Consider the following 25,143-nt stretch of genomic DNA (forward strand, 5'->3'; position numbering starts at 1 on the left):
TTTACAATTATTAAAAGAAAAATACATTGCATAAATATCGACTACGCGTTCTACTACAGTGTAGCATCACTAAACTGTATATAGGGGTCAGACCTTCAAACCAACGGAGGGTCATTTCAGTACAAGTTATTAGATCTTTATAAATCCTTAAGTGTATTCCTTATTGATCATTGGTGCACACACTTCGATAGGGTGTGTGCACTGATTTATTATATTATATTTATTTTTTATTTTTAGTTATATTTATTTATTTTACTTATCCTAGACCTAGTTAGTATTGAGGAAATATAAATACAACGATACAAGTGTCATCATCTACAGATAATAATTAGTAGCCGTGAAAATGTGTCGTTTGTTTCTTACTGTTGTGTTATTGTTGCTTTTCAATAATGGATTTTGTTTTATTAATCGTAAGTACTATTTTTCTTTTTCTTCTACATTTTATGATTTATTTTTAAAGGACTTATCTCTAAAAGAGATCTCTATCAAAATGTAGTGCTCAGTAGATACAGTACGTTATTGCATATTTGAGCTATAATTATTTAATATAATAATTATTAATAATATTTTAATATATATATTAATATATAATGACTCTAAACAATAAAAATTACATTTATAATAAATATTAATATATCACAATATAGTTTCTATCCCAGTAGATAAGTACGTTAGCAAGCTATAATTATTTAATATAATATTTTAATCTGTACCTAATAATGGGACAAATTAAACTAAATAATTTATGCAGATAGTTTTATAAATACATATAAATATAAAACAGATGTATACAAAGCGTATGTAAATAGTATTTGTTCAAGACATGAATTTAGTTTAAATGTTTGTCTCCTCCAAAAATCAAACCTGATACCATCGAAAGTAAGCTGGTGACCTAAACCATTAATTCACAGAGGATATTCTATAATATTTACTTAATTTAATTGCTAATACATTGCGATGATGATGATGACAATGCTCTTAAACTGCAAAGAAAAATATTTACCACTAAGAACAAACTTTAAATGTGTTTTCTGAAAAATATGATTTTTCAATAACACATTGTAGCAACGTATATGTCGCAAAACGTATTGTGTTTGCGACATTTTCGCGCAAAAACATCGTGTTTCATACATATTTCATAACATGTATAAAAAATTGTATAACTGCTCCATAAGTAAATATGTCTCATAAATGAATACAAAATCCATTTTTGTGTAAAACACTGCGTAAATTTACGCTTTATCTATATTAGTTATTTTATAGTTTTGTTGTAGTAGTATTAGTAGGAATATGAAATAAATTAATAACTATAAACATGATGTCTGTCTGTCTCCCAAACTCTTAAATAATATACTTACTTTTTTTTATAATATGCCATTATTTACTACGAACTTATGAAAAATTACCTAGCGGTATCCTAGGTCACATTGTTAATTACGTTTAAATAAATACCATAACTAATTAATATTTATAACTTTAACTTATGATCTATTCAATATTTTACAATTAAACATTTAATAACTAACTATGATAATACCTGTAAATAAATTAAATTACTTCATTAAATCTTATTTATATTATTGAAATAAAATATGAAATACTTTAAAATGTATATATATATATATATATATATATATATATATATATAATACAACATCAACGCAGAAGTAGAATTTTATTTTATATGAATAATTTGACGGCCTCGGTGATCTAGAGGTTTGGCACACCGTTTTCCTTCCGACGGTCGCGGGTTCGTTTCCTCGCACAGTACAAATATTTGTGTTAATGAGTATAATTGTTTTATAACGGTCTAGGTATTTTCTATATGTATTTTATTATTAATGATAATGGACACGACTGCGCTAACGCTTTACTCTGGTCGAAAACCAGTGGAGGATGATAAGATGAGCAGTGGAGGTTGATAAGGCGTCAGTTAGTCCATCGTAACAAATTCACCAGGAACTTATTATGATGGTTTCAAGGGGGAACCGCATAAAAGTCAACCTGACATGGTTCATTGCTAGCATGGGTGGGTTCATTAGTCCACATTACTGAAAATCCCATTACCCCATTTCTATGTATATTATGTATGTATTTATAAAAAAATATCTATATATATAAATCAGCTGTCTAGTATTCATAATACAGGCTGTTACCTTGGGACCAGATGACGTTTTATGAATAGTCCAGAGGTATTATTATTTTTTAACTCTAAAAAGCTTCATAGAAATTGGTTGTCTTTCCTGTCAATCCACAGTCATATGACAAAAACTACATATACCAATGTTTCAGTGTCTAACATCGAATGCGGCATAAGCACAGCCAGACGCGGCCGTATAGTGGGCGGTGAGAATAGCCTGCCCGCCGAATTTCCCTGGGCTGCCAGCATCTGGCGTCAGGGTGCGCACCAATGTGGCGCGACAGTATTAACTGACAGGTGGCTGCTTACTGCTGGACATTGTGTTTGTAGGTATGGGAGAGAATAATACACCTTATAATATTTTTTCCATATCAATAAGATGTTTAATTGATTACCGTAGGTATAGTAGAAACTTACTAAAAATCTTACGAAAATTAGAGAATGATTTTTGTATGCCTCGGTGGTCTAGCGTTACTTCCAATGACCGCGGGTTCGAATCCTCGCACTATGCAAACATTTGAATTCATTAGTATGATTGTTTGTATTGATTTTACTGGGTTTTTCTATATATATAATGTAAGTATTTACTAAAAAATATAGTTCTATCAGTTGTCTAGTACCCATAACACAAGCTTAGTGAGAATTATTTAAAGGAACTTACATTTCTATGTTCTTATTAATTTTTTTGAGAAGATTACTAAGAATACATTATTTCTTGTATACATACCTTTCAAACTAAAATTAAACAGCGAAATTTCAAAGTACAGAATTTTGTTTCTTCATAACAACCTTTCTCTCACTTTAAAATATTAAATACTTTTTTTGTCGTGGAAACATCTTCAAAAGACCGTCCTCCCTCGACGAGGGAGCGTGTGAGAGTCTTACTCTATAAAAATATGTTTTTAATACCGGTTTAGTTTTTAGTGCTGCTTGAGTAGACCTTCACGGAGGTAAATAATCTTTATTAAAAAAATATAGACAACCATATCTTTAAATTTCAGTGCCTTTGACGAGTTCTACAAAACTAAACAGTTGACGGTCGTTGTTGGTTTTACTGACATTTCGTCGACCAAGTCTAAAGAACCACTGTCCCTGATAGTACCTCATCCAGATTACAGGTAAGTGCGAACAAGTATGTACCTAAGAAAATATTCAATATTTATTTTAAAAATGACAAATTTACGGAACTGATGTAAAAGTTTTAATCTTTGCTTAATAGCTACACTTGAGATTTTCAATAATGTCTTTTATGTATGGTATATATTTTTAAATTTTTAAATGATCAATATAATCAATAGGTCAAATTCCAGCAAATTTAATAGACTTTAAATTGTTCTCTTAATATACTCTCTAATATGATCTTTAAATTATTTTATTTACTGTTTAAATTGTAAGAAACAAAGCGATAGGTATTTTACAAGCGAGATTCAACAATCAACAAATTCAATAAGTTTCAAAGATAATTTAATGAAAATATTTCGATTAGTCCACAAAACATGGAATGTTTATTAATAACCAAACTCTTGGCTTTATCTGTTCAAAATCAAACGACAAAACGCGAGCGTACGTAATTCCACAAAGCAGTTTCAAATAAAATTATAATCAATTTAATTAAAATTTAAGCAAAAGTTTTGTTTATAAGCATCTTGATTTGACAGAATTAATCGTTAGTATTTAAAACGACAAATATTGTTCGTAAGACGATTAGATACTGGTAATAGAAAGTTGTTTTTTCATAACTGAAACCAAATTATTTGTTTTTTTTTCTGTATTTATAATCATAGTAAATAGTGTTTTTAATAAATAGTCTAGATTATATTTTAATTTTATATATCTCCGTTTAATGTGGCTGCAATTATGAAAGTGTTATAAATAAAAAAAACTCAAATTAAAATATATCTATTCGTACAAAATATTTACGACAAAGCAGTGTATTTTTAACATATATAATTAATAGAAACATATAAATAAAGATTTAAATAATTAATAAATTACTGGTACTGTAAAACAAGTTACTAATTTAGAGCTATTGCAGTGATAGAATTACATTATATAACCAATGTATTGTTTTAGATGCAATCGAAAGTCAAATGATGTCGCTCTTTTGAAAACCGCCAACCAACTGCAATGGACGAACGCATTACGACCCGCGTGCCTACCGCAGGCACTGTCTGATGACTTCAGTGGAGCATTAGCCACTGTAGCTGGTTGGGGATTCACTAACGAAGATAGGAATATTGGTATTTATTTTGGGACTCATTATATTTTCTTTGAGCTCAATGTCCATCGTCAATGAGTTCCAATAGACGAACTCCTAGCTTCCGTACACAATTTCAAAATCCGGCTCGAAGGACTATAAAGATATATGAGTGTGACTCATGTAATCTGGATGATATAATGTTGTATAAATTCCAAGTTCCAGACTGCGTGCTAACTTGATTTATTGAGTACACGATGCTTGAATGTGGACTGGATGCTTAGTTATGTGTACTGAAGTGACAACGGGATGTTTGGGTGTTATATGGATGTAGAATGGTGTCAAATGCGAACGGTTGCACGGTGACGTACCGTATGTAATTTAAATTCAGGTCTCTTTACAATATTAGTGTTTTAAGTATTAATTATTTCCCTACCCTAATAATACTTGTTTTGTACCAAACATAACCAGTGCAATTTTATTTTGATCATATGTATTAGTTATTGCATAGAAAGATACCTCGAAAAATATGTATATTAGAGTAACATTTTAACATTGACAAAGTTTTATATTTTTGTTTTTTGTCTAATCAATTTTTTCCAAACTAAAAATTAAATTCGTGTAAACATCCGGGTTTAGAACTTTCCATTTCGCTCTTCGTTTTCCCGCGGGAGCACTCCGGCACTCGTGTTTGTTCAATATTACTTGTTTATGATTTTATGAAATATTTGATCGATTATATTACAATGAATCTATAGAATTTTTATCCTGTTTAATATGAGGAGTGGCATGAGTCAGTAAAATGTCATGTCACAAACCATGTCATAAAACTATTTTTGTAATCTTGCCCCATTAGAGGACTTCTAGATATCATGTTAAGAACTAATTTCATTATTAAATCCAACCTACTACGAGAAGATTTCAGGATCTTTAGTTTATACTTTAACGACACTAAATTTTTATCAGTACTGATTTGAGTATCTGAATATTTGAAAAATTTCGTATACCAAACAAACATTTGGTGCTTTTATAACTGATCATAGTACGGTACACCATGATTTTATCAACATAATTTAATTATAAAATAAAAAAAAGTTTAATATTCCGGAAAATAGACCTTATCAATATCTGGGGGATCATTGGAGAAATTGAGAATGTTTTTGAAAGTATCTTACAGTAAATAATATAAACGCAAGTTTAATTGTGAATTACTTAATATATTTTCACTTTGCAAACCTAATATATTTACATATTTAATAAAACCCGTTTTGTTGTATAATAAAATTATCATTTCACATATCACCAATTATATTTTCATAGCTAGATAATACTTGGCTACCTCTTTGATAATGAAATAGCAAAGCGTACTACCTCGTTCAATCGTTCTTACTCAAGCGTGCGGCAGAGTTAGCGTATTTAGATTTGCAAGTGTCTGCCAACTGCTTTTAATTGCCTGACATATTACCAGGGTCAAGACCTAATATTCTTCAGAAGACCAACGTGCGTGTAGTCACAAATGACCAATGTAATGAATGGTACCATTCACAAGGGAGTAAGATCAAGGTGATTCCGACGCAGATGTGCGCAGGTCATAAAGAAGGTGGTCGAGATTCTTGTTGGGTAAGTATTAGAAAAAATGTAAGGAAAATTGTATCGGCCAGTTTATTATAATAAAGATTACTATTTAAAAGAAAAATTGGCACGAAGTTTTCTCAGTACCACCTATGTCTATTGTATTAAGCAGTTAACTTTGCAGGCTAAGTTCTAGTATGAAGACTGAGATATACCCTGTAATTTTAGAATACGGAAGCGAAGAATTTCTAATCTTCTAAAAAGAAATTGTGCATGTCCTTACGTGCCATTGCTATATTAGATATGTAAGCTTGTTTGCTATTATAATGGTATAAATAATCTACTTCATATAGTCACAAGTAGTTGGTTTTATATCTATCGAAACGCTTTGTAATTCAATATAGAAGTTACTATTTTAGACAAGAACACATTCAAAATTATCCAAGGCCTATTTTTTACGATTTCATCATTTTAAGATTCCAATAATTGCTTGTACCACATTTATTTTGCATTGTCGTATGTTACTTCAAGAAAAGTTATTTAAGAAATTTTGTCTTAAATGACCGATTACTCAGAATTTTGTAAAGCAGTTCCAATATTATTTGCAGGCTGATAGCGGCGGTCCTCTTATGTTTCGTGAAGATAACTTGCACGCCATGGTTGTAGGTGTTGTTTCCACTGGCAATGGATGTGCTAGGGCTCAAATGCCTGGAGTCTACACTAGGGTATCCAGATATACCGAATGGATTATCCAGAGTATTGATAATGACAAGATCAGATCAGAAAGTGATGAAGTTCGATCTGGATTTAATTGGTATTTACATTTTGGTTCATATTGATTCAAGGATTGATGACTTAAATGTTCATATTCGCATTCAATCTTTATGTCAGAATGAATCGCGAACAAGCTTACTTAATCAAAGAATAATGCATTATAGCAATTTAATATGTTATACTGCTATGATATTGACAAATTAATCTGTATTAACTACATTATGATTCTAGTTCTCCTTAAACCGAAAAAAATATAAGGTTCTACTATAAAATTTCGTTACATTGTCTAGCAACTTATTATTTTCTAGAATTTATTCAATGATATAATTGTCCTAAACTGACATAACTTGAGAAAAAATATTATTTTTAATATATATTCTGTAAATCATTATATATTTTGTAATTAGATTCTATTATATAATAATGACATTATGTTTATCAAAGAAATAACTGTGATATTAATTTTAAGGCAACATAGTGCAAATTTTTATTTAAAGTATATTTAATAAAACTATTTACAACCCAGCTTTCTTTTCTTACAATATTTATCAAAACTCATTTTACTCTTCTTAATAACTTCAAACAGTTTTTTTCCAGCAGTCTCATCGATATCATCTTTTAAACACTCTAATGCATTTTCTATAGCTACTTTAGCTTCAGTAGTTATAGAGACTATATGATCCACATTTCTTTTAGATGAATCTATTTTCACCTTTACCTTTGATAATAAAGCTGAATGTAGCTCATGTTGTAGCACAGCATTGTATAGACTAAGTCTAGCATTTCCTGGATCTAAAGCTCTTGTTATAATAATCAAATCTTTGCACATCTTTATTTTCTTCTCAAGGATTTCAACGGACGTGTAACTCGGTTGTCTGCCATATAGCTGTATTAAAGAATGTTTTATAGAATATAGATGATAATGATTTGGATGTAGAAATGTAGATAATCTACATAGCAAACTTTCTAAAATTGGTACTGAGCCACCAACCATCTGAACATTTTCTACTTCCTCTCCCATTTGGGTAATAACCATATTTACTTGAGAACTATTTATTTTAATGGGACATTTATTACACGCCCATTCGGTTTCGTCATCTAAAGGATCTTCTGGTAAATGCACACCATCACATTCATTATTTCCATCACCAAGACACTTCATAGCACTCAAATAAGTACCGAGTTCTGTAGGATCACTGCATCTTGTACATCTACATGCAAAATATTTAGTATCCTTTAAATGTTGTCTTCTTGCCTGAGTGCCCCATAACGCATGTGTGTACATGGTTGTTACATGATGTTCCTTTTGTAGCGGGACTACAACTTTTACTGTAATTCTATATAAATCATTTTTATCTTTGGGCGATTGCATGAAAGTGTGTTTTGTATTTGGTATACAACTATGTTCCATTATGCACGTATTTGTATATAATGCATGTAATTCAGCGCCGTCAGGAAGACGTATTTCAAGCGCATTTGTGTCAATGATTCCGCACATTCTATGAATAAGTGCAGGCGAAACTTCGGGTATATATTTATTCTTAATTTCGTCTTCCAATTTCGATATAAAATGGTTCATTAGATATTCTACGATGTATTCATTCGCTTCACTGAAATTGAAAAATATGAAAATTTTATACACTTACATATATTTATTATTAGTCAAATAAGTAAGAATATAAAAGCAGTTAATAAAACTATTCAGGTAACCGCAAATTAGTTCCATGTTATTACTTAATATAATTAAACATTCATAGGACAACTGAAACTTCCTAATACTTAATTTTTGATACGTTGAATAAATGTTTTGAATTTGAATCAGGTCAATTTCCTAATATGGCTGATGCAAAATAAAAAAACAGATAACTTACTCGTAGGCTTCGCTACCAGGAATACGGCATTCCATATGTGATTGCAGTTCCAGAAGCTTTGTCCATTGTTTGACATCTATTTTCTGAAGTAAAATACAACGAAGCGGCAGGAGAGCATCGTGCCTGGAAACAAAACAACAACATTCAAAGAGCTAGAATAAGAAAATTTCAAAATATTTCATGGCATGTAATTAGCAGATAGAGAAAATTTAAATTATCTATTGCTTATCATCTATATCAAATCAAAGAAAAAATAATTTATTCATGTAGGACCTTTTAGCCGTTTATGAACGTAATTTTTTTTTATATTTTTCCTTACCGTCCAGTTTAGTATACAGATTCAATTGAAAATAACTGGCAAAAACTCAGCTCAACTTTTTTTAAAGCCAATTCATTTAATTATAATAGGGATTTAGCATTCAGATTAGGGGTCATCTGGAAAGCAAATTCCCACTGCACCTATTTGGAGCTTTCTTTGTTCTTTAAAAGGTATGTATATTATTCTCAAGTAATATAGGCTATATACCTATTACGTATGAACATATATATTAAAGATGTCTATAAATTTAATTGATAACAGTTATGGTTATAGTCTTGTTAATGAAAACAGAGGCATTCGGGAAAGCACTCGCAGACTGGACTACCCTATTACAAAACCGACCCTTAATATTATGAAGGATGCTGAAGGTTTCGAAGCAGTAAGGTTCTTTGCCCAATAGTCAATACACAATTGGAATTTTTTAAAAGCAGATTGCGTCCTTTTTTTCTGGGATAGTCTTTTCATAATGTTGATGAATTTATTAGCAGCAGAAATGTTATAATTCAAAACAATATAAATTGTAACTGAATCTTACTAATATTATAAACGCGAAAATTTGTGAGTATGGATGGATTTATTACTCTTTTACGCAAAATCTACTGAACGGATTTTGATAAAACTTTACAATAATATAGCTTATATTACTGTAAAGTTATATTACTATATAGCATATATTACTATATAGCATCAGAATAACATAGGCTATAAATTTAATACGGGTGAAGACGCAGGCACCGTTAGTAATAAATAAATATAAACAAAATACGTTGTTATCTCATATAAACAAATCATATTGTAAATCAGTCGACCTCGAGGAGCACTGATACTTGTAAATCGAATCGAGATCTTAATCTAATCACGTATAAAGAAACACGAGGTTCGTATCGAGTCCTGAGATTACGAATGTCAATGGTTAATCGATTTCCATGAATACACGTGTGATGTTACCTTGGGTTGGACCTATAAATAGAATTTAACTAAAAATAGAATTCTTCTATTTATTCAGAATAATTTTAACTTCTATTTGTATTGTTTTATTTGGCCTCGGTGGTCTAGCGGTTTAGCACGCTGCTTTACTTCCCATGCTTGCGGGTTCGATTCCTCGCACAGTACAAAGGTTGTATTCATGATTATTTTCGTCGGTCTGGGTGATTTCTATGTATATTAGGTATGTGTTTACAAAAAAAACGAAGTATTTATTATATGTATATCAGTTGCCTAGTAATCATAGCTACTGCTTACTTAAGACTAGATAGCGCTATGGGAGTTGTGCAGGTGTATAGAAAACACCCAGATCAATACAAACAGTATTATCATCACCATACTCACGAATACAAATAAGTGTACAGTGAGGGTAATCGAACTCGCGAACATCAGACGTAAGGCGGTGCGATAAACCGCTAGACCACTGAGGCTAGCAAATGGCACATTATGACATCTTAATCCTATGGAATGGCAACCTATTAGTGTTATCACGCCAGGTTGATTGACATTTACATAAAAAAAACAATATGAGAACCTGTAATAGTCGGTCATGTTGTTCAACACGCACTCTGGTCTAGCGCTGAGGATGTGGCATTCTACTCCATGATGTCTAGGGTCCTTCAGACCCGGACAGTTACCAGAACATACTGGCCACCCGCATCTGTAATTTATAATAGTCAAAATGAAACCCTATTTTTCAGAGAACAAAATCATTTATCCCGCTTCACCAATTAATCAAAACACACTAATTACAATATTAATACATATAAAAAAGACTACTAAGTAATTCGTTTGATGGATGATAATGGAATGTCACACCCGCCTACGCTAACGGTATACACTAGAGAGGCACCAATGTAGGGACTGAATTCAGGTCATTGTTGCGACTTCACCTGAAATTGACCATATTTCTAGGGCGCACAGCATGAAGATCAACTTGACATACAGTTGGCAGTAATAGGGTTAGATTATTTATTAGTCTCCATTAAACATCTTACATTAAAACTCCCGCCCCCTAATTTAGAACAATATCACCTCGATTCTGTTTTTTAACCCTACCTGCTGCCATTATTCTTTTTTTTAACCCTACCTGCTGTCATTATTCTTTTATTGGAATGATAACGTGATGACCTTACTACTATTCATAATTGCGGTTATCTAGCGGTTTAGCAGACCGCTTTACTACCGAAGATCGCGAGTGACCTTTCACGGTGCAAATATTTATATTATTGGATATGATTGTATCCAGGTATTTTCTATGTATTATGTATGTATTCAGAAAAAAATCAAAGTATTTATATCAGTTGTCTAGTACCAATAACACAAGCTCTGCTTAGCTTGAGACTAGATGGCGCTGTGTGAATTGTCCAGGGTTATTAATATTATACTTTTCTTAAAGTATATTATATCTATATATCTTTCCATCAGGTGGATCGTAAAATTGTTAGCCAATACAGATGCATAAAGAAATACCTGAAACATCTTTCACCGACTTCAGTTGATACTGGTTTATAGCATCCAACACAAGGCATACTGGCTTCGGCGTTCTGCATAGCTTTAGGGCCAAAGACGAGAGGTCGCTCAGTCAGGACCAGGTCTCCAGGTGCTAAGTCACGAGCCGCAACGAGATACCGCCCGAGCTCACCAGATGTTCTAACCTGCATAACATTATTAACTTATTTACTGTAAAAAGTTGTTTGAGTGGGTATCTCAGTCTCACCTATTTCAGCCGCCAAACTTACTTTATTAGCTGTGTTCGGTTGTAAGGTATATATTAGACAGTGAAATTTCAGGATAAGATGCGTGACATATTACTCCTATATACTCCTCTCTATGCATAAGTTGTATCTCAGGTGTCACATGATAACGTGATGGTCGTATTATTGTTCATATATAGGCGATGATAATTGCTTATCGTCTGGTGGGCCGTTAGTTTGTTTGCCATTTAAATTACATAAAAAGCCATACGATTATGTTTTAAGGCGTCTATAATATCATATGTATAGGCGATGGATGTCACTTTCCATTAAACAAGCTGTCAAGTTGTCTGCTTAAAAAAAATCTATGTTCTTCATGCTTTGAAGACCTTACCTACTTTTAGGTTGGAGAATGACACAAGTTATATTTTGAGTCCATCAAACATAACCACACGGATAAAGTCCCAAGACAAGATAATAAATGAATAAATTTTTATTAATAAATAACAAATATTTCAGCAACACCTAAGTACAAACAGAAGACAATTAGAACTACCAAGACTTAATAGTAATAATTTGTTGCGAACTGCTTTTGTAGCACATCTGGTTTCTATAAAATATTTTAAAATTTTACTTCACATTTTTAATAGTAATTTACGGCTCAGGTGGTTGGTCTAGCGGTTTAGCTCGCCTTCTTACTTCCAATGATCGAGGAATCTAGTCCTCACATAGTATAAACAGTTGTTGTATAAAAATATATATCTAAGTATTTATATCACTTGTCTAGTACCCATAATACAAGCTCTGCTTAGCTTGGAACTGGATGACGCTGTGTAAATTGTCGTGGGTTATTTTTTATATTTATTTATATTCGTTGATTCGTATCATACTGGGAGCATTTATCATTACAAAAGCCATAAACTGTCAAGAAATCCGTCACAAATTGGATAAGTCAATTTTAGTAGAGAAGTATATTTTTTACCTTTTTTATACCACAAAACCAAGGGATAATTTTTATCTGTCTGTTTTTATATAATATTTTACCGTTGTAATACATTTTATGAAACAACTGAAAGCAAAAAAATATTTTAAACTCTATTTTACAGAAACAACGTTCAAACTCGCATCATGGATATGTTGAATTACTTTCATTTTTTATACGTAATGATCAAACGCGTAATATAACTGTCCTTTTAAATCATATTCATAATAATATTATCATAAATGCCGTATCCACGACCCTTGCCGTTCTATTCTTCCATTAAATTTGCATTATTATAGGTAAGTAGCAGATGTTAAGCTTCTGAAATGAAATAAATTTTTAAGGGGAAAGGATTTTTGGTAACAGTATCTATAGTCCTGCTAGCATACCGTTAGTGCAAGAAGGACCATTCCACATTGTTCTTTGAAACAAAAAATTGCATAGAAATCGAAGGACGAAAACGTAATATACGTACAATAAGTACAATAAGTAATGTACAGCATATAAATCGATCAGAGGCATGTCTGATCGATTCCCCGTATTATTCAATCGGGGGTCGAATTACTAGTAATTAGTAGTTCAAACCACTAGCGATGCCCTAAGACTGAAGTCGTGTCCGTCAGGCCGGATGGCCTTCAGCCGCTGTATATATCCTTCCGCGAGTTTGGACTGCCATCGTCCCCCCCTCCGATCGATCCCCCGTCAAATTCAAACGGGGATCGAAATTACGACGGCTTGAGCCGAGGTTCGAGAGGTTCGAACCCCTAGTGGTGCCCTCAGACTAAAGTCGTATCCGTCAGGCAGGAGTTGGCCTTCAGCCGCTCCATAAGTCCTTCCGCGGGTTTGGAGTGCCATCTGCACTCGCCCCATAACGTCCGGTGAAGCTGTAAAGGCCAGCTACGGCCAACAGCATTAGAGTAGTCCGAAAAAAAAAAAAACCATCGTCCCCTAACGTTCGATGGAGCTATAAAGGCCAGCTTCGACCAACAAAATTAGAATATTAATAGGCATATAAAGGTAGATGCATAAATTTACCTTTAAGGTAAACCTAGAAAAGTTTGTAAGACATTCATTATGCATTTTCTAACAAATTATTTTGTTTAGTAAATTGCTTTTATTTATTTAGTAAATTATTATAATTTATTAAAACAAAAACACCGAACACCATCACCTGACGACTCTTTATTGTGAACGGTAATGAGTCAGTTGAGGTAGACTTCAAAACTAAAATAAAAGTTTCATTAAATCCGTAATAGTCATTTTGATATTCATCTTGTAATGTCATTAGATAAGTATAGATCTTAAATATTGCACAAAAAAAATACAATAAAATAATTCTAACAACAGCTGGCAAGTGTCTACCACTTGCCAGCTGTTGTTAGAATTATTTTGAATGTGACAAATAAATATACGACCAGACTGAAGGTAAGCCGCTTAACAGGCATAATTCAAGGGTGCCCTTAATCTCCAAGGATTGCATGTAATTATATTGAAATACATTGTGACAAAAGAACAACCAAATTTTGTACTCCGATTTTTACTAGTGTTTCGGAGAAAAGAAATCAACGTACAAATTATTTTTCTTGTCGACCAGATTACTGTTCAAACATCCTTCATTATTAACAAACAAAATTTATATTGAAATTACCTTTAAGCTAGGTATTTAGGTACTAGTAGGTATATGTAATAATGAAATTAGGTATCTAATTTATAATTACTAACTATCACCTCGATTTCGTCCGCGTGGAATTTAAAATAAAAAAATATCTGAAATAATAGCAGCCTACATAAATTATTCCTTATTACATCAGCTACCTGCCAAAAAAGTCCCATCAAAATCGGTCCAGCCATACAAACAAACAGACAGACAGACAAAAATTGTTAAAAATGTTATTTTGATGTATGTACCGCATTTATATTCATATGCATGTCAATAGTAAAAAATGGTTATTTCAATATTACAAACAGACACTCAAATTACTACTTTAGGTACCTTGTTACTATTTATTTAATAAGAAGAGGGCATAGTTCTCATTATGTGAATTGAGTTTATTGTTTATTAATTCGAAATATATGTACATAAATAAATTTACGTTTAAACTCACATGTTTAAAACTAACGTTCCTATCTTCAATGTACCGCATCACACTTGTTACTAGTTCTAATTATTTTACAATTCTCTTTCAAATGCACTTTCGATTGTTATTTTTAGTACTGTAAATGCATTTCCAATTGGCTAACGACATTATTTCTTTATTTGCAAAATTTCTTGTTCAGCGCCATCTAGTGAGTACTGAATAAATTAACAATGACATGAAACTAGTATCTGCTTTTAACATCTTTAGGAATCCGTCAAAAATTTATTATATTTGCAGATAACCCCAACAGATGGTGCAGTACAGATTTAATACATTATATTAGGATATAAAATTTTACTCACCTCATACGGTATATCATTGATACCGTTGCACTGTGCCATTATTACGATATCTGAAAAATATATTCCATATTTAAAATAATTAAAGTTCATTACAAAGAAAAATGCACGGGATTTTTATTTAATGTTAGACATGTACACCAATGTAAGTAAACAATGTTATATAAACTGGCTTTGGAAAAAATGTACTTAATTCAGTTGGATTTCTTCGCAGTTCTTCTGAATTGAATTTGTAGTTATGTATACTAATAGGGTCCAGCCTATCATCTCCACTGGTTCCCGCCAACATTAGCGCAAGCAGGTGCACTCTGTTTATTTGGGAATAAATAGCGTTATGTGAATTATGATAGGTTAATAGTACAATTTGCTTTCATATATATACATAATAACCTATGATTGTTCATACTTGATAATAATAACCGTAAGCGTTCGTTTTTCTCGACATTGACAACGCGTTCGCGATATTGGGCTAATTATCTAACTTCGTTCGCAACGATTTTCGTATGTAACGTAGTGAAAATGACGTCATCTGTCAATAATGCGATTATATTTACGCCCTGTTCTCAAATCGAGGGATGATGGAGAACTTTTAACATAAGGCGGGCCGTATTTTTACTACTACAGTCCTTGTGTAAAAACCATAAAATATAAGTTATATAGATATATTTATACCTATCGCTTTGTATCCGTTAGTGTGAACGTTCCATTAAAAATAGTAATTTCTTGGCTGACCGCACTAACGTGATAGATCGGTCCTATCAGGTGCAATAGGGTTGCCACCACACTTGTTGTCCCTTGAAGCAAATTATAGAGCTTTAATTTATTATAATAATACATATTGCAGAAACTTGATATCCTTTTTTACGAAAATTACGCGAGTTGAAGCGAGGAGAATGAAATTTGATATCACGGCCTTATGCATGCAAATCGGGGTAGTGAACGACTACGTTAATACGCCGATTTTCATACAAAAATCTATTACTTCAAATTTGACTAAAGCAAAAAAAAACATTATGTGCCAATTTATATTCGTCTGACTGACTCTCTGTTGAAGGAAACATCGATATTAACGGTATGTTTGTATGTTTTTTATTTATTTTTATGTGTAATATGGGTGCTTATTATTAAACTTTCGTGTTTAATATACAACCGAACTGGACGGTAGGGGAAAAAAATTATAATGTAAAAACTTGACGTTCATAAGCGGCTTAAATATCCTACATGAATAAATGATTTTTGAATTTGAATTTGAATTTGAACATTATTATTATACTTAAACGGGTTTTAACACAAACAATTTTATGGTAAATAAAGGTATTTACCTCTCTCGAAGTTTCGACTAGGTACTAGCCGTGGTCACGAGCTGACTGGAGTAACAGTATGTTGTTAGGTTATGGGTACAATTTAATATAGGTGTATCTAAGTATTTCCTACAAATATAGCTTCCACTTTATTTAGATCAATTAGATTTTCCCAAAGTTAAATAATTACAACCTTGATTTTCTTGATTTCCAAAAAACAACTACATGATAGCCCTAGGTGCATAACATTTATGGGTCAAAGTAACGTGCACTTATAGAAGATATATATCAGATCCGGTCAAGGTACACATTAAGGGTGTAATTTATTTATAAATAAATAAATGGCTTTCAATCAGCGCAGTCGGATCATCATCATCATTATCATCAGCCGAATTTATTTATATATTTCAGGCTACTAGTCCTATATTATAAATACCTTATAGACTAACATATATATGCATTAATATTATAAAACTAATATATTGAAATTGTTTGTGTGGTCACGGCACTGACGACGGTAATCTACCACGGTATCTGTATGTATATCAGTATGTATGTGTGTGTGTGTGTGATCAGTCACAATGCGAGTTTCATGGCGTTTGTGCCCTGGTCCCCACCAACATGCTGCCCACATTCATGAAGGAGGACTACTGACGACTGCTGCCGAAGGATGTGGTGCATCGGCGCTACAGTGGCAGATTGCCGTCGTCAGTGCCGTGACCATACAGATAATTTCAATACATCAATATATAAGTTTTATAATATTAATTCATATGTAAGTTAGTATTTGTTGTTTATATTGTATTTTTTACATTGCACTGAATAAAATATTTTTCTTTCTATCTTCCTTTCTATACGGTATTCATAATATGGGCCTAGTGGGGGGAAAAGCGGATTGGTAATAATGTGAACTGAGGATCATATTGCTAGCAATGTACCATGTCAGGTTGACCTCCACGCGGTTCCCTCTGGAAACCATCGTGATAAATTCTAGGTGAATTTGTCACTATTGGCTAACTGATCTGACTTCGTGCTCATCTTATCATCCTCCACTGCAGCCCCGCCAGCGTAAACCGTTAGTGCAGGCAGAGGCACCATTCAATTATCATTAATAAAAAAAAAATGGTCCTAGTAGGTACCCTGAAATAAATAAAACATTAACACCCACAAAAAACCTGTAAGTATGGTGTTTTGTGTATGTAATTTAGACGACATGTGTAAAGTACCTAAAAATAGCTCACTGTAGCCTAGTTTCAGAAGCCACTAACTGGAGAAACAGTTTTCTTGGAATGTGCCAATTTTAATGAAAATAAACGTCGACAACACTGTTGTTTATTATATCGTCATAATTATTACAACGGCTTCGAAATTTATCACATTTACTTAGTATTGGATGGTCGTGGGTTCAATTGTCGTACACTACGAATATGTATTCGTTACTATGTTTGTATTGGTCTGGGTGTTTTTCTCTATACCTACATATAAACTAGTAGATTTTTTAAAAATATATACATACTACAATATATGTAAGTATGTCTGTTAATTAGTTCCCTAGTAATTATTAAAGAAGAGATCAGCTTGTTTCAGAATACTGTGTAATATTTACTATTTCACATACTGGTTGGCTTTATATGTAAACAGCTGTACATTTAATAGTAACATATATCCTCCATCCACATACATATATCCTGTTAAATGTATGCTATTTTATACCCATAGCCTATGGGATAGGATTAAAATTCGGCAAACAATTAATATTGTCTTAAAATTATCTCTGTCTTACAAATTCAGCCGCCATGCAGCTATCTTCGTAAACTGTGTTTCGGTAGAAGGATCTCTATGCCTATGGCAGTGAAATTACAGGAGATGTAAAAAAATGCAAATGATAACGTGTGTTCCCTGATGTTGTTCATGTATACTGGTGCCTGTTACAACTTACCATCAGATGGACTGACAGTTGCCATTCTATTTACATAAATAAAAAGTTATCTTTAATTGCCGATAAAAAATAACAAGCATATCGTTATTTGCAGATACCGTGTTAAGAAAACACAGTTTCAGTTACACAGAACTATTACAGCTACATTGCATGGAAGATTTACGTCATTCCGGTTAAAATATTGCCAAGCTTTTGAGTTATTCCACGAGTTAAATTTAAACAAGATTCAGTAGTAAACAACCATACATTTAGAAATTTTCACATTGTCTTAAAAATACGTCATAAATGCGAAAGTGATATTGTTTGTTTCTTTATATGTAGCATTTGGGTTCAGCCGCCTGCGGTAACGGGTTACTCTGGCGGGGCACCAGCGAAAGGTGATATGACGAGGTCTGGACCAGAAATTAACTACGATTATTTATTTTGATTTGGAAGAAGACTTTCAGTAATATAAATTAATAATCTCATTACTAACAAATGTACTATGTCATATTGACCAAAACGCAACCGCAGGTTAACGTGACATGGTGTATTCCACCTGGTTATTTCTGGTGGTATAGTCCCCCTGGAAACCATCATGTTAAATTCCTAGTGTATGGATGGGTTAACTGACAAGATCTCACACTTATCTTAATCATCCACTGGTGCCCCGCCAGCGTACACTGTTAGCGCAGGTGGTGGTGCACCCACTTAGAAAATCTACGATGGTTTCCATGGGCACCACCGTTGTAGTAATGGGGTTACTAATCCCATAGAGTAGGTTAGTGATCAGTCTCAATAACACACTCCGTATTATTACCTTTTTTAATCCTCCAATATTTAGTTTATGTATTAGTTAAATATAAGAAATATTGAATAACTAATAAAAAACAATACAAAAAAATAATATTGGAATTTTGTTTGCAATTTCAAATTAACAGTATTTCACTAAATGCTTACGAAAGTGTATACTTATATAAAAAAATATCTGAAATAATTCTGTCGGCTTGTAATGTTATAAGGAGTAACTTAGGCTACACCCGTTTTAGAAATGTCATTTAATTAATTTAAAAAAGTGGATCCATGGAATTGCAATGCTATCAATTTTATTACTTCAGGATAGATTGCGGTCAAACGCGTTGAATTTAAGAAACAAAAAAAACTTACTCGTTCTTTAATCCTTGTAATATTTCATAGACAACACAGTATTTTTTATTATAAACTTTTTACACTTATTTAAAAACTACTCTCACGTTCTAATTAACAATGTAACAACGAATGCTCAATTTATATAAAATTATGAACGAGGAAAAAATATTAAAAATCACTGAACGTTTTCCCGCGTTTTCGATATCTTTTTCTTTTTAATTTTCCAAAGGCGCGCGCACTGGCAAAGGCAGTTAGCAGACTACATTTTACTAAAGAATATCAGGTTGCGTAATAGAAGCTGAATGAACGATGTATGAATGATGTTATGGATAAAATGAATACTCTATGTATTAGTTAACACGGGTCTATTTTTAGATTATTATTGAATGATTTTCAATTGTTTATTAGTCAGACGCAAAGTTTAACAATTACAATTCTAATAAAATAATAAACTAACAGGGAGCCACTAAATTTTAGAAATAACTCTATTACGTCATTTTTGTTTTATGTTTAGGAATAGACACGGCAAATATGATACTGGAAAATTTTGTCTATTGCAATAACGGTTATAATAGTCGTTGCAAAATTAATAAAACCACAACTTCCTTCCAATAGATTTGTTGGTTGGCATATTTCTAACATAGTTCGCTAAAGCTTTTAATGTAAATTCTATAGCGTAGATTTTATATATGTATATCGTCTTATATATGAAGAAGCCTTTATCTACATACATATGTTTTAGTTAATTAACATTAATTTGTTTACTTTATTTCAATATAACTGGCAGCTTACCTAACTGTTTGTTTTAATTTTTTTTTTATTTCTATGTTCTTTTTTTTATATACATATATTTTTTTATTGATTGCAGGCTTAATACTAAAATGTTTTAATTGCAAATCGATTTTAATAGCAATGAGTTAATGCAGGGTCCATTATATAATTCAAACATTACAAATACTGTGTTCGCGCGTCTTCTAAAACCATAAAAAAAAAAAATAATAATAGGTTGGTAAGCCGCCACACTGCTTTTTCCCGCCCCCCTTTCCCCGGCACAATATGGACAATTCATTATTCGCCGCCATCTAACAAGTGAAACAACCACCGCATGCATCAATTTTTAATTAATCAAGGAGCTCCTTAAATATTATAACAAACTGTATTTGTGTCGCGAGTGTGGTGTATTGTAACTGAAAACTTCAAGTGCTTCAAGTCGCCGACGCAGATCATCTATATTATAATTTTGTACAATTTGGGTGAGTTCCTTATTTCCCTTTTCCTACGATCACTGCAGTGTGGCTAAAAAATACATCATACTGTAAATTCGACCTTAAGTAAGTAAGTGTTCAAAGTAGATCAAAATTAAATTAAATTAAATCAAAATCAAATCAAATTATGTTAAAAATATTTAAGATATCTCGATCTCGATACTGTTAGCACTGATTAGGGTGTATGAGACCATATAAATGTAGTGGTAATCAGTCGGCCACACTGAATCAATTAATAATTCTCTGTCCACTTTTTTATGTAATCAACTGGGCTATTAAAATAAAAATAGTTTGAATAAAAAAATTGTAAATTAAACTTCTTAAATAATACTAATTTCCATGTTCCAAGGGTAAATCGTAGATTTTATTAAAAATAAACTATAAATAGTACCCACTACTTATAGTTAATAAAATAATATAATATAATAAACAAAAACGGATGAAAAGTATCTACATGTTTTATAAGAGTGAAAGAGAAGTTGTATTTGACATCCGTAATACCACTCATGCATTATCATTCTAGCAAAGAAGTTAAGAATCATTATCATCAGCCCATTGCAGTCCGCTGCTGGACATACCACTGCTAGACCTCTACCAAGGGTGGGTACCGTTTTCTGCCCTTCTCAACCAATTATTACCCGCAACGCACCCAGCTGCGGGGCGTCCTCCTCCACGTTTGTCAATTCGCGGTCTCTATTCTAGAACACCCCTATTCCAGTGAGAATCGGTTTTGCGACAGATATGACCAGTCCACTGCCTCTTCAACTTACAGATACGAAGAGCTATGACCTTAGTTCTCTGGCGAATTACTTCGTTTCGGATTGTCCCTCAGAAAAACTCCAAGCATATGTCAGGAATGTAACGCTATAATTTCACTGCCTAATCTGACCCAATGATCGAAACACAGTTTACAAAGCAAACTGCCGGGGCGGGTGAGGGACGGCTGGATGCAAACTATACTATTTACAGTTTATCTCGAGTAAATTTCACGAACATTCCACTTGGCTTTCAGCTAGATGAATGGTTACAAAGTATAGGCAGAGATTATTAAATTTTAGTGTTATAAATACTATATAAGCGAATCTCCTAATGCAACATTAGCAGTAGATATTATAGTAATTTCAGATTATTTAGTTGATGAAGGAAAGTGGGAGAGATGAGAGATAGTGTCTATCCAATATATTTTGTTACCAATCAAAATTAATGAAACGTTTTTTTACTCATTTATATCAAAATGTTTAGAAACCAGTATTTAGTATCAAAAAATATTATAAACATTTTGATTGAGAATTTTATAATAATTTATTTTATCACAAAACATTGGTACCATAGTAATCTTAATCTTGGCACATGTCCGAGTCTTTCTGCCGCATGTTAATTATACATATCTATTTAAGTCGAGTATTGTATTAGAGACCAAACGCGCCGGGCGTGCATCTCTCAGTGTACATAGAAAAACAATAATGGACCACAAAAAGGTCAAAATACCAACGTGCGAGGTGTGTCAACAACCAGCAAATCAGATTTGTGGAGGCTGCAAACTTGCCTACTATTGCTCCAGAGGGCATCAAAAGCTTGGATGGAGAGAAGGCCACAAGTTCAAATGTTGTGCATTCAAGATTCAATATTCAGATACGTATGGCAGACACATGATAGCTACGAGGGATATAAAACAAGGTGAAATGATCCTAAAAGAGAAACCGGCAGTCATTGGGCCAAGAATGAGCTGCGCTCCACACTGCTTGGCATGCGGAAAGAAGCTGGAACCACTGAAACGAGAAGATTGTTTTGATTTCTACAAGTGCTCCTTGTGTAATTGGCCAATGTGTGGTCCAGAATGCGAGAAAGCGGATATACATAAGCTCGAATGTAAAATAATGTCAGACAGAAAATATAGATGTGCTATCAAATATGAACAGGTGGACAAAACCGAAGCAGCTTATTGTGTTATTGCACCTCTTCGAGTTCTATTAATGAAGAACTCAAATCCCCTTCAATTTGAAAATGTGATGAGTTTGGAATCTCATTTAGAGGACAAAAAAGATACTCCGTTATATTTAGTTCTCAGGGCCAATTTAGTGACATTCATTGTTCAGGTTTTAGGTATGGAATTTGATGAAGAAACTATATTAAAAGTTGCTTCTATATTTGATATGAATGCATTAGATGTGAGATCAACTGACGGATCTAAAAGATCAAGAGCTATTTATGTTACTGCATCAATGTTGAACCACAGTTGTAAACCTAATACCCGTCATATATTTCTCGATGATGACTATAAAATTGCAATAATAGCGACATTGCCAATTTCCAAAGGTGATATTATAACTACATCCTATACACAAGCCTTGTGGGGAACCTTAGACAGACGAAGATATTTGAGAAATCAGAAACTTATTGAATGCGAATGCGAAAGGTGTAAAGATCCAACTGAATTGGGCACTTACATAGGTAACATATATTGTTCAATTTGTAATGGACCTGGTCGTGACAACAATACATCTAAACCAATGTTGGTATCAAATAATCCTTTGGACGAAACTGCTCTTTGGAAATGTGAAAAATGTGAGCATTTCATTCAAAGTAGGCAAATGTTCTGGGGTAACAACGCATTGAAGCAAGATTTGAGTAAATTAAATAAAAGTGAACCTAAACAATATGAAGACTTCATTCGTAGATATAGTAATACTTTACACCCACTTAACCATTTAGTGGTTCAGGCCAAATTGGCTTTGATACAAATTTATGGAAATTGTAAAGGATATATTCTAACAGGTATTATTGATCTTATCATTATCATATATTTTAATCTAGCACTTTTAGCCTAAACTAAATATCTATGAAATATATGATCTTCTAAATTTTGGTATAATCAAAAATATCTCTGCTTCTTCTTTAAAAGCATAAATAGCTATTATTAACAAGTACTAGTTCAAAATATATTTACATTATTTATTTAGATTGCCATGACCCAATACTATTAACATTTGATGTCGAGTCATAGACATTGAACAATTCGTTGGCGTCAATAATCCAAATAGGTCAAGAAAAGTGCAATTTATTGCCAATGGGTTTACATTCACGACTGACCAATATAATACTCATCTTTTTTGATAATTTGCCAAGAGATCAATCAAAGAAAAGGCTTACGATAAGTATATTTGAAAAGTTAAATACGTGTCTCCAACAACATCAACAACAATATTAATTCAATTTAGTATTATACAAAAGTAATTTTATATTTATTTGTTAAAAGGCATATATTTTTATACATATATACGTATCCATATATATTTTTTTAACTATTTAATTCAATATATTTTTCTTTAAGTAAATATCTTACTAAATAATTATAAATATTTTACAGAAATTTCCGATCAAATTTTAAAAAGAAAAATTGATTTATGCCACGAACTTCTGGAATTGTCTGACAAATTAGAACCAGGATGGACTAGGTTTCGTGGTACATTACTGTTAGATCTACAAGCGGCAATGACCATGCAAACGAAGAGAGAATATGAAACTGGGAAGATTACGAAAGCTGCAGCTCAGGTAAGGTGAATTAATTTTGTTTTTATATCTATACTTCTCTCTACTATCCCACTTTATGTATGTCGACTGAATTTGTATCTTTACAAACATAATTAGGATTGAGATCTTATAATATAAAGACTTTATAGTGGAGAATAATAATTTCAGAAGAAACATTAATGATAATATCTGAAACTGAATTATTGCATTCCTTTGGAATGTTAAACATATACTATTATGAATCAATTATTATTATAGTTTCGGCTAAATAGCACTATTTAATGCAATACTAAATCTGGTTTAGAAATATTGGATGAAAGCCAAAACATGCTGATAGCGTGCTAAAAACACACGACTAGATTTTTAATTTTAAAAATATACCACGATGCTGTATTCTCGGATACAAATTGAAGTAACTTTAAGTAATAATATAATAAATGTAAGTATTTATATCAGTTGTCTAGCACCAATAACACAAGCTCAGTTTAGTTTGGGACTAAATGGCGCTGTGGGTCTTGGCTTATTATTATAATTAGTTTTATTTCATAGTATACGTAGAGAAAGCTAGGAAAAAATATAAGAATAGTTCAAAAGTAAACTAATATACTTTTAATTACAAACAGGATCAACTAATGGAGAGCATGGTATTATTGCAAGAAGCTACAAACATTTTAAAAGTAGAACCCTATATGAGAACTGCATTAGAGGCTAAAATTCAAGAGCTATCTTCTCAGTTAGATACAGCAGAAAATGGAGTTGCCAATAATTAATATTATTGGAATGTTTACATTGCAACATTTATATTTTACAATTTACGATCTACTGTAAAATAAACATAATTAAATATTGTACAAAAAGCATATGAGTTTTAAACAGCATTTATCGATTTGTATGAGAAAATTCAGTAGGCAATATTGATTCAAACTAAAAAATATTGAAGTAGGTACTATAAAGACGCCTCCTTCTGGGAAGAACCATGGATTTATCTATTAAAGAAGTAAAATAT

At 32.3% G+C, this 25,143-nt stretch overlaps 3 protein-coding genes across 3 annotated transcripts; 2 read left to right on the forward strand and 1 right to left on the reverse strand.

Annotated features, from left to right (window-relative positions):
• The first annotated feature begins 343 nt into the window (after nt 1-343).
• LOC131843935 (transmembrane protease serine 9-like) lies at nt 344-6,748 on the forward strand. Its single transcript, XM_059192721.1, has 6 exons — nt 344-410; nt 2,293-2,470; nt 3,142-3,258; nt 4,214-4,380; nt 5,806-5,957; nt 6,518-6,748. The coding sequence occupies exons 1-6, from the start codon at nt 344-346 to the stop codon at nt 6,746-6,748; spliced, it is 912 nt and encodes a 303-aa protein (XP_059048704.1).
• A 446-nt stretch (nt 6,749-7,194) lies between these two features.
• Nucleotides 7,195-15,015, reverse strand: LOC131843965 (SET domain-containing protein SmydA-8). Its single transcript, XM_059192751.1, has 5 exons — nt 14,977-15,015; nt 11,331-11,515; nt 10,393-10,518; nt 8,555-8,677; nt 7,195-8,293 (listed from the first exon to the last, which is right to left on the reverse strand). The coding sequence occupies exons 1-5, from the start codon at nt 15,013-15,015 to the stop codon at nt 7,195-7,197; spliced, it is 1,572 nt and encodes a 523-aa protein (XP_059048734.1).
• A 7,000-nt stretch (nt 15,016-22,015) lies between these two features.
• LOC131843945 (SET domain-containing protein SmydA-8) lies at nt 22,016-24,986 on the forward strand. Its single transcript, XM_059192731.1, has 3 exons — nt 22,016-23,381; nt 23,974-24,158; nt 24,761-24,986. The coding sequence occupies exons 1-3, from the start codon at nt 22,070-22,072 to the stop codon at nt 24,905-24,907; spliced, it is 1,644 nt and encodes a 547-aa protein (XP_059048714.1). The 5' UTR covers nt 22,016-22,069; the 3' UTR covers nt 24,908-24,986.
• The last annotated feature ends 157 nt before the right edge of the window (nt 24,987-25,143 follow it).

Source organism: Achroia grisella, unplaced genomic scaffold (genome assembly GCF_030625045.1).
Source record: "Achroia grisella isolate CSIRO2021 unplaced genomic scaffold, CSIRO_AGI_Agris_v1 utg359, whole genome shotgun sequence".
Taxonomy (NCBI): Eukaryota; Metazoa; Arthropoda; class Insecta; order Lepidoptera; family Pyralidae; genus Achroia; species Achroia grisella.

Bases quoted from the DNA above. Each gene is read 5' to 3' on its own strand.
- LOC131843965 (XM_059192751.1), bottom strand. From the start codon at position 15,015: ATGGCACAGTGCAACGGTATCAATGATATACCGTATGAG. The intron at 10,519-11,330 runs GTATTTCTTTAT...TATAAATTACAG, and splicing joins GTCGGTGAAAGATGTTTCAG to ATGCGGGTGGCCAGTATGTT. The intron at 8,294-8,554 runs GTAAGTTATCTG...TTTCAATTTCAG, and splicing joins CCTGGTAGCGAAGCCTACGA to TGAAGCGAATGAATACATCG.
- LOC131843945 (XM_059192731.1), top strand. From the start codon at position 22,070: ATGGACCACAAAAAGGTCAAAATACCAACGTGCGAGGTGTGTCAACAA. The intron at 23,382-23,973 runs GTATTATTGATC...AATATTTTACAG, and splicing joins TAAAGGATATATTCTAACAG to AAATTTCCGATCAAATTTTA. The intron at 24,159-24,760 runs GTAAGGTGAATT...AATTACAAACAG, and splicing joins TTACGAAAGCTGCAGCTCAG to GATCAACTAATGGAGAGCAT.
- LOC131843935 (XM_059192721.1), top strand. From the start codon at position 344: ATGTGTCGTTTGTTTCTTACTGTTGTGTTATTGTTGCTTTTCAATAAT. The intron at 4,381-5,805 runs GTATTTATTTTG...ACATATTACCAG, and splicing joins TAACGAAGATAGGAATATTG to GGTCAAGACCTAATATTCTT. The intron at 5,958-6,517 runs GTAAGTATTAGA...TATTATTTGCAG, and splicing joins GTGGTCGAGATTCTTGTTGG to GCTGATAGCGGCGGTCCTCT.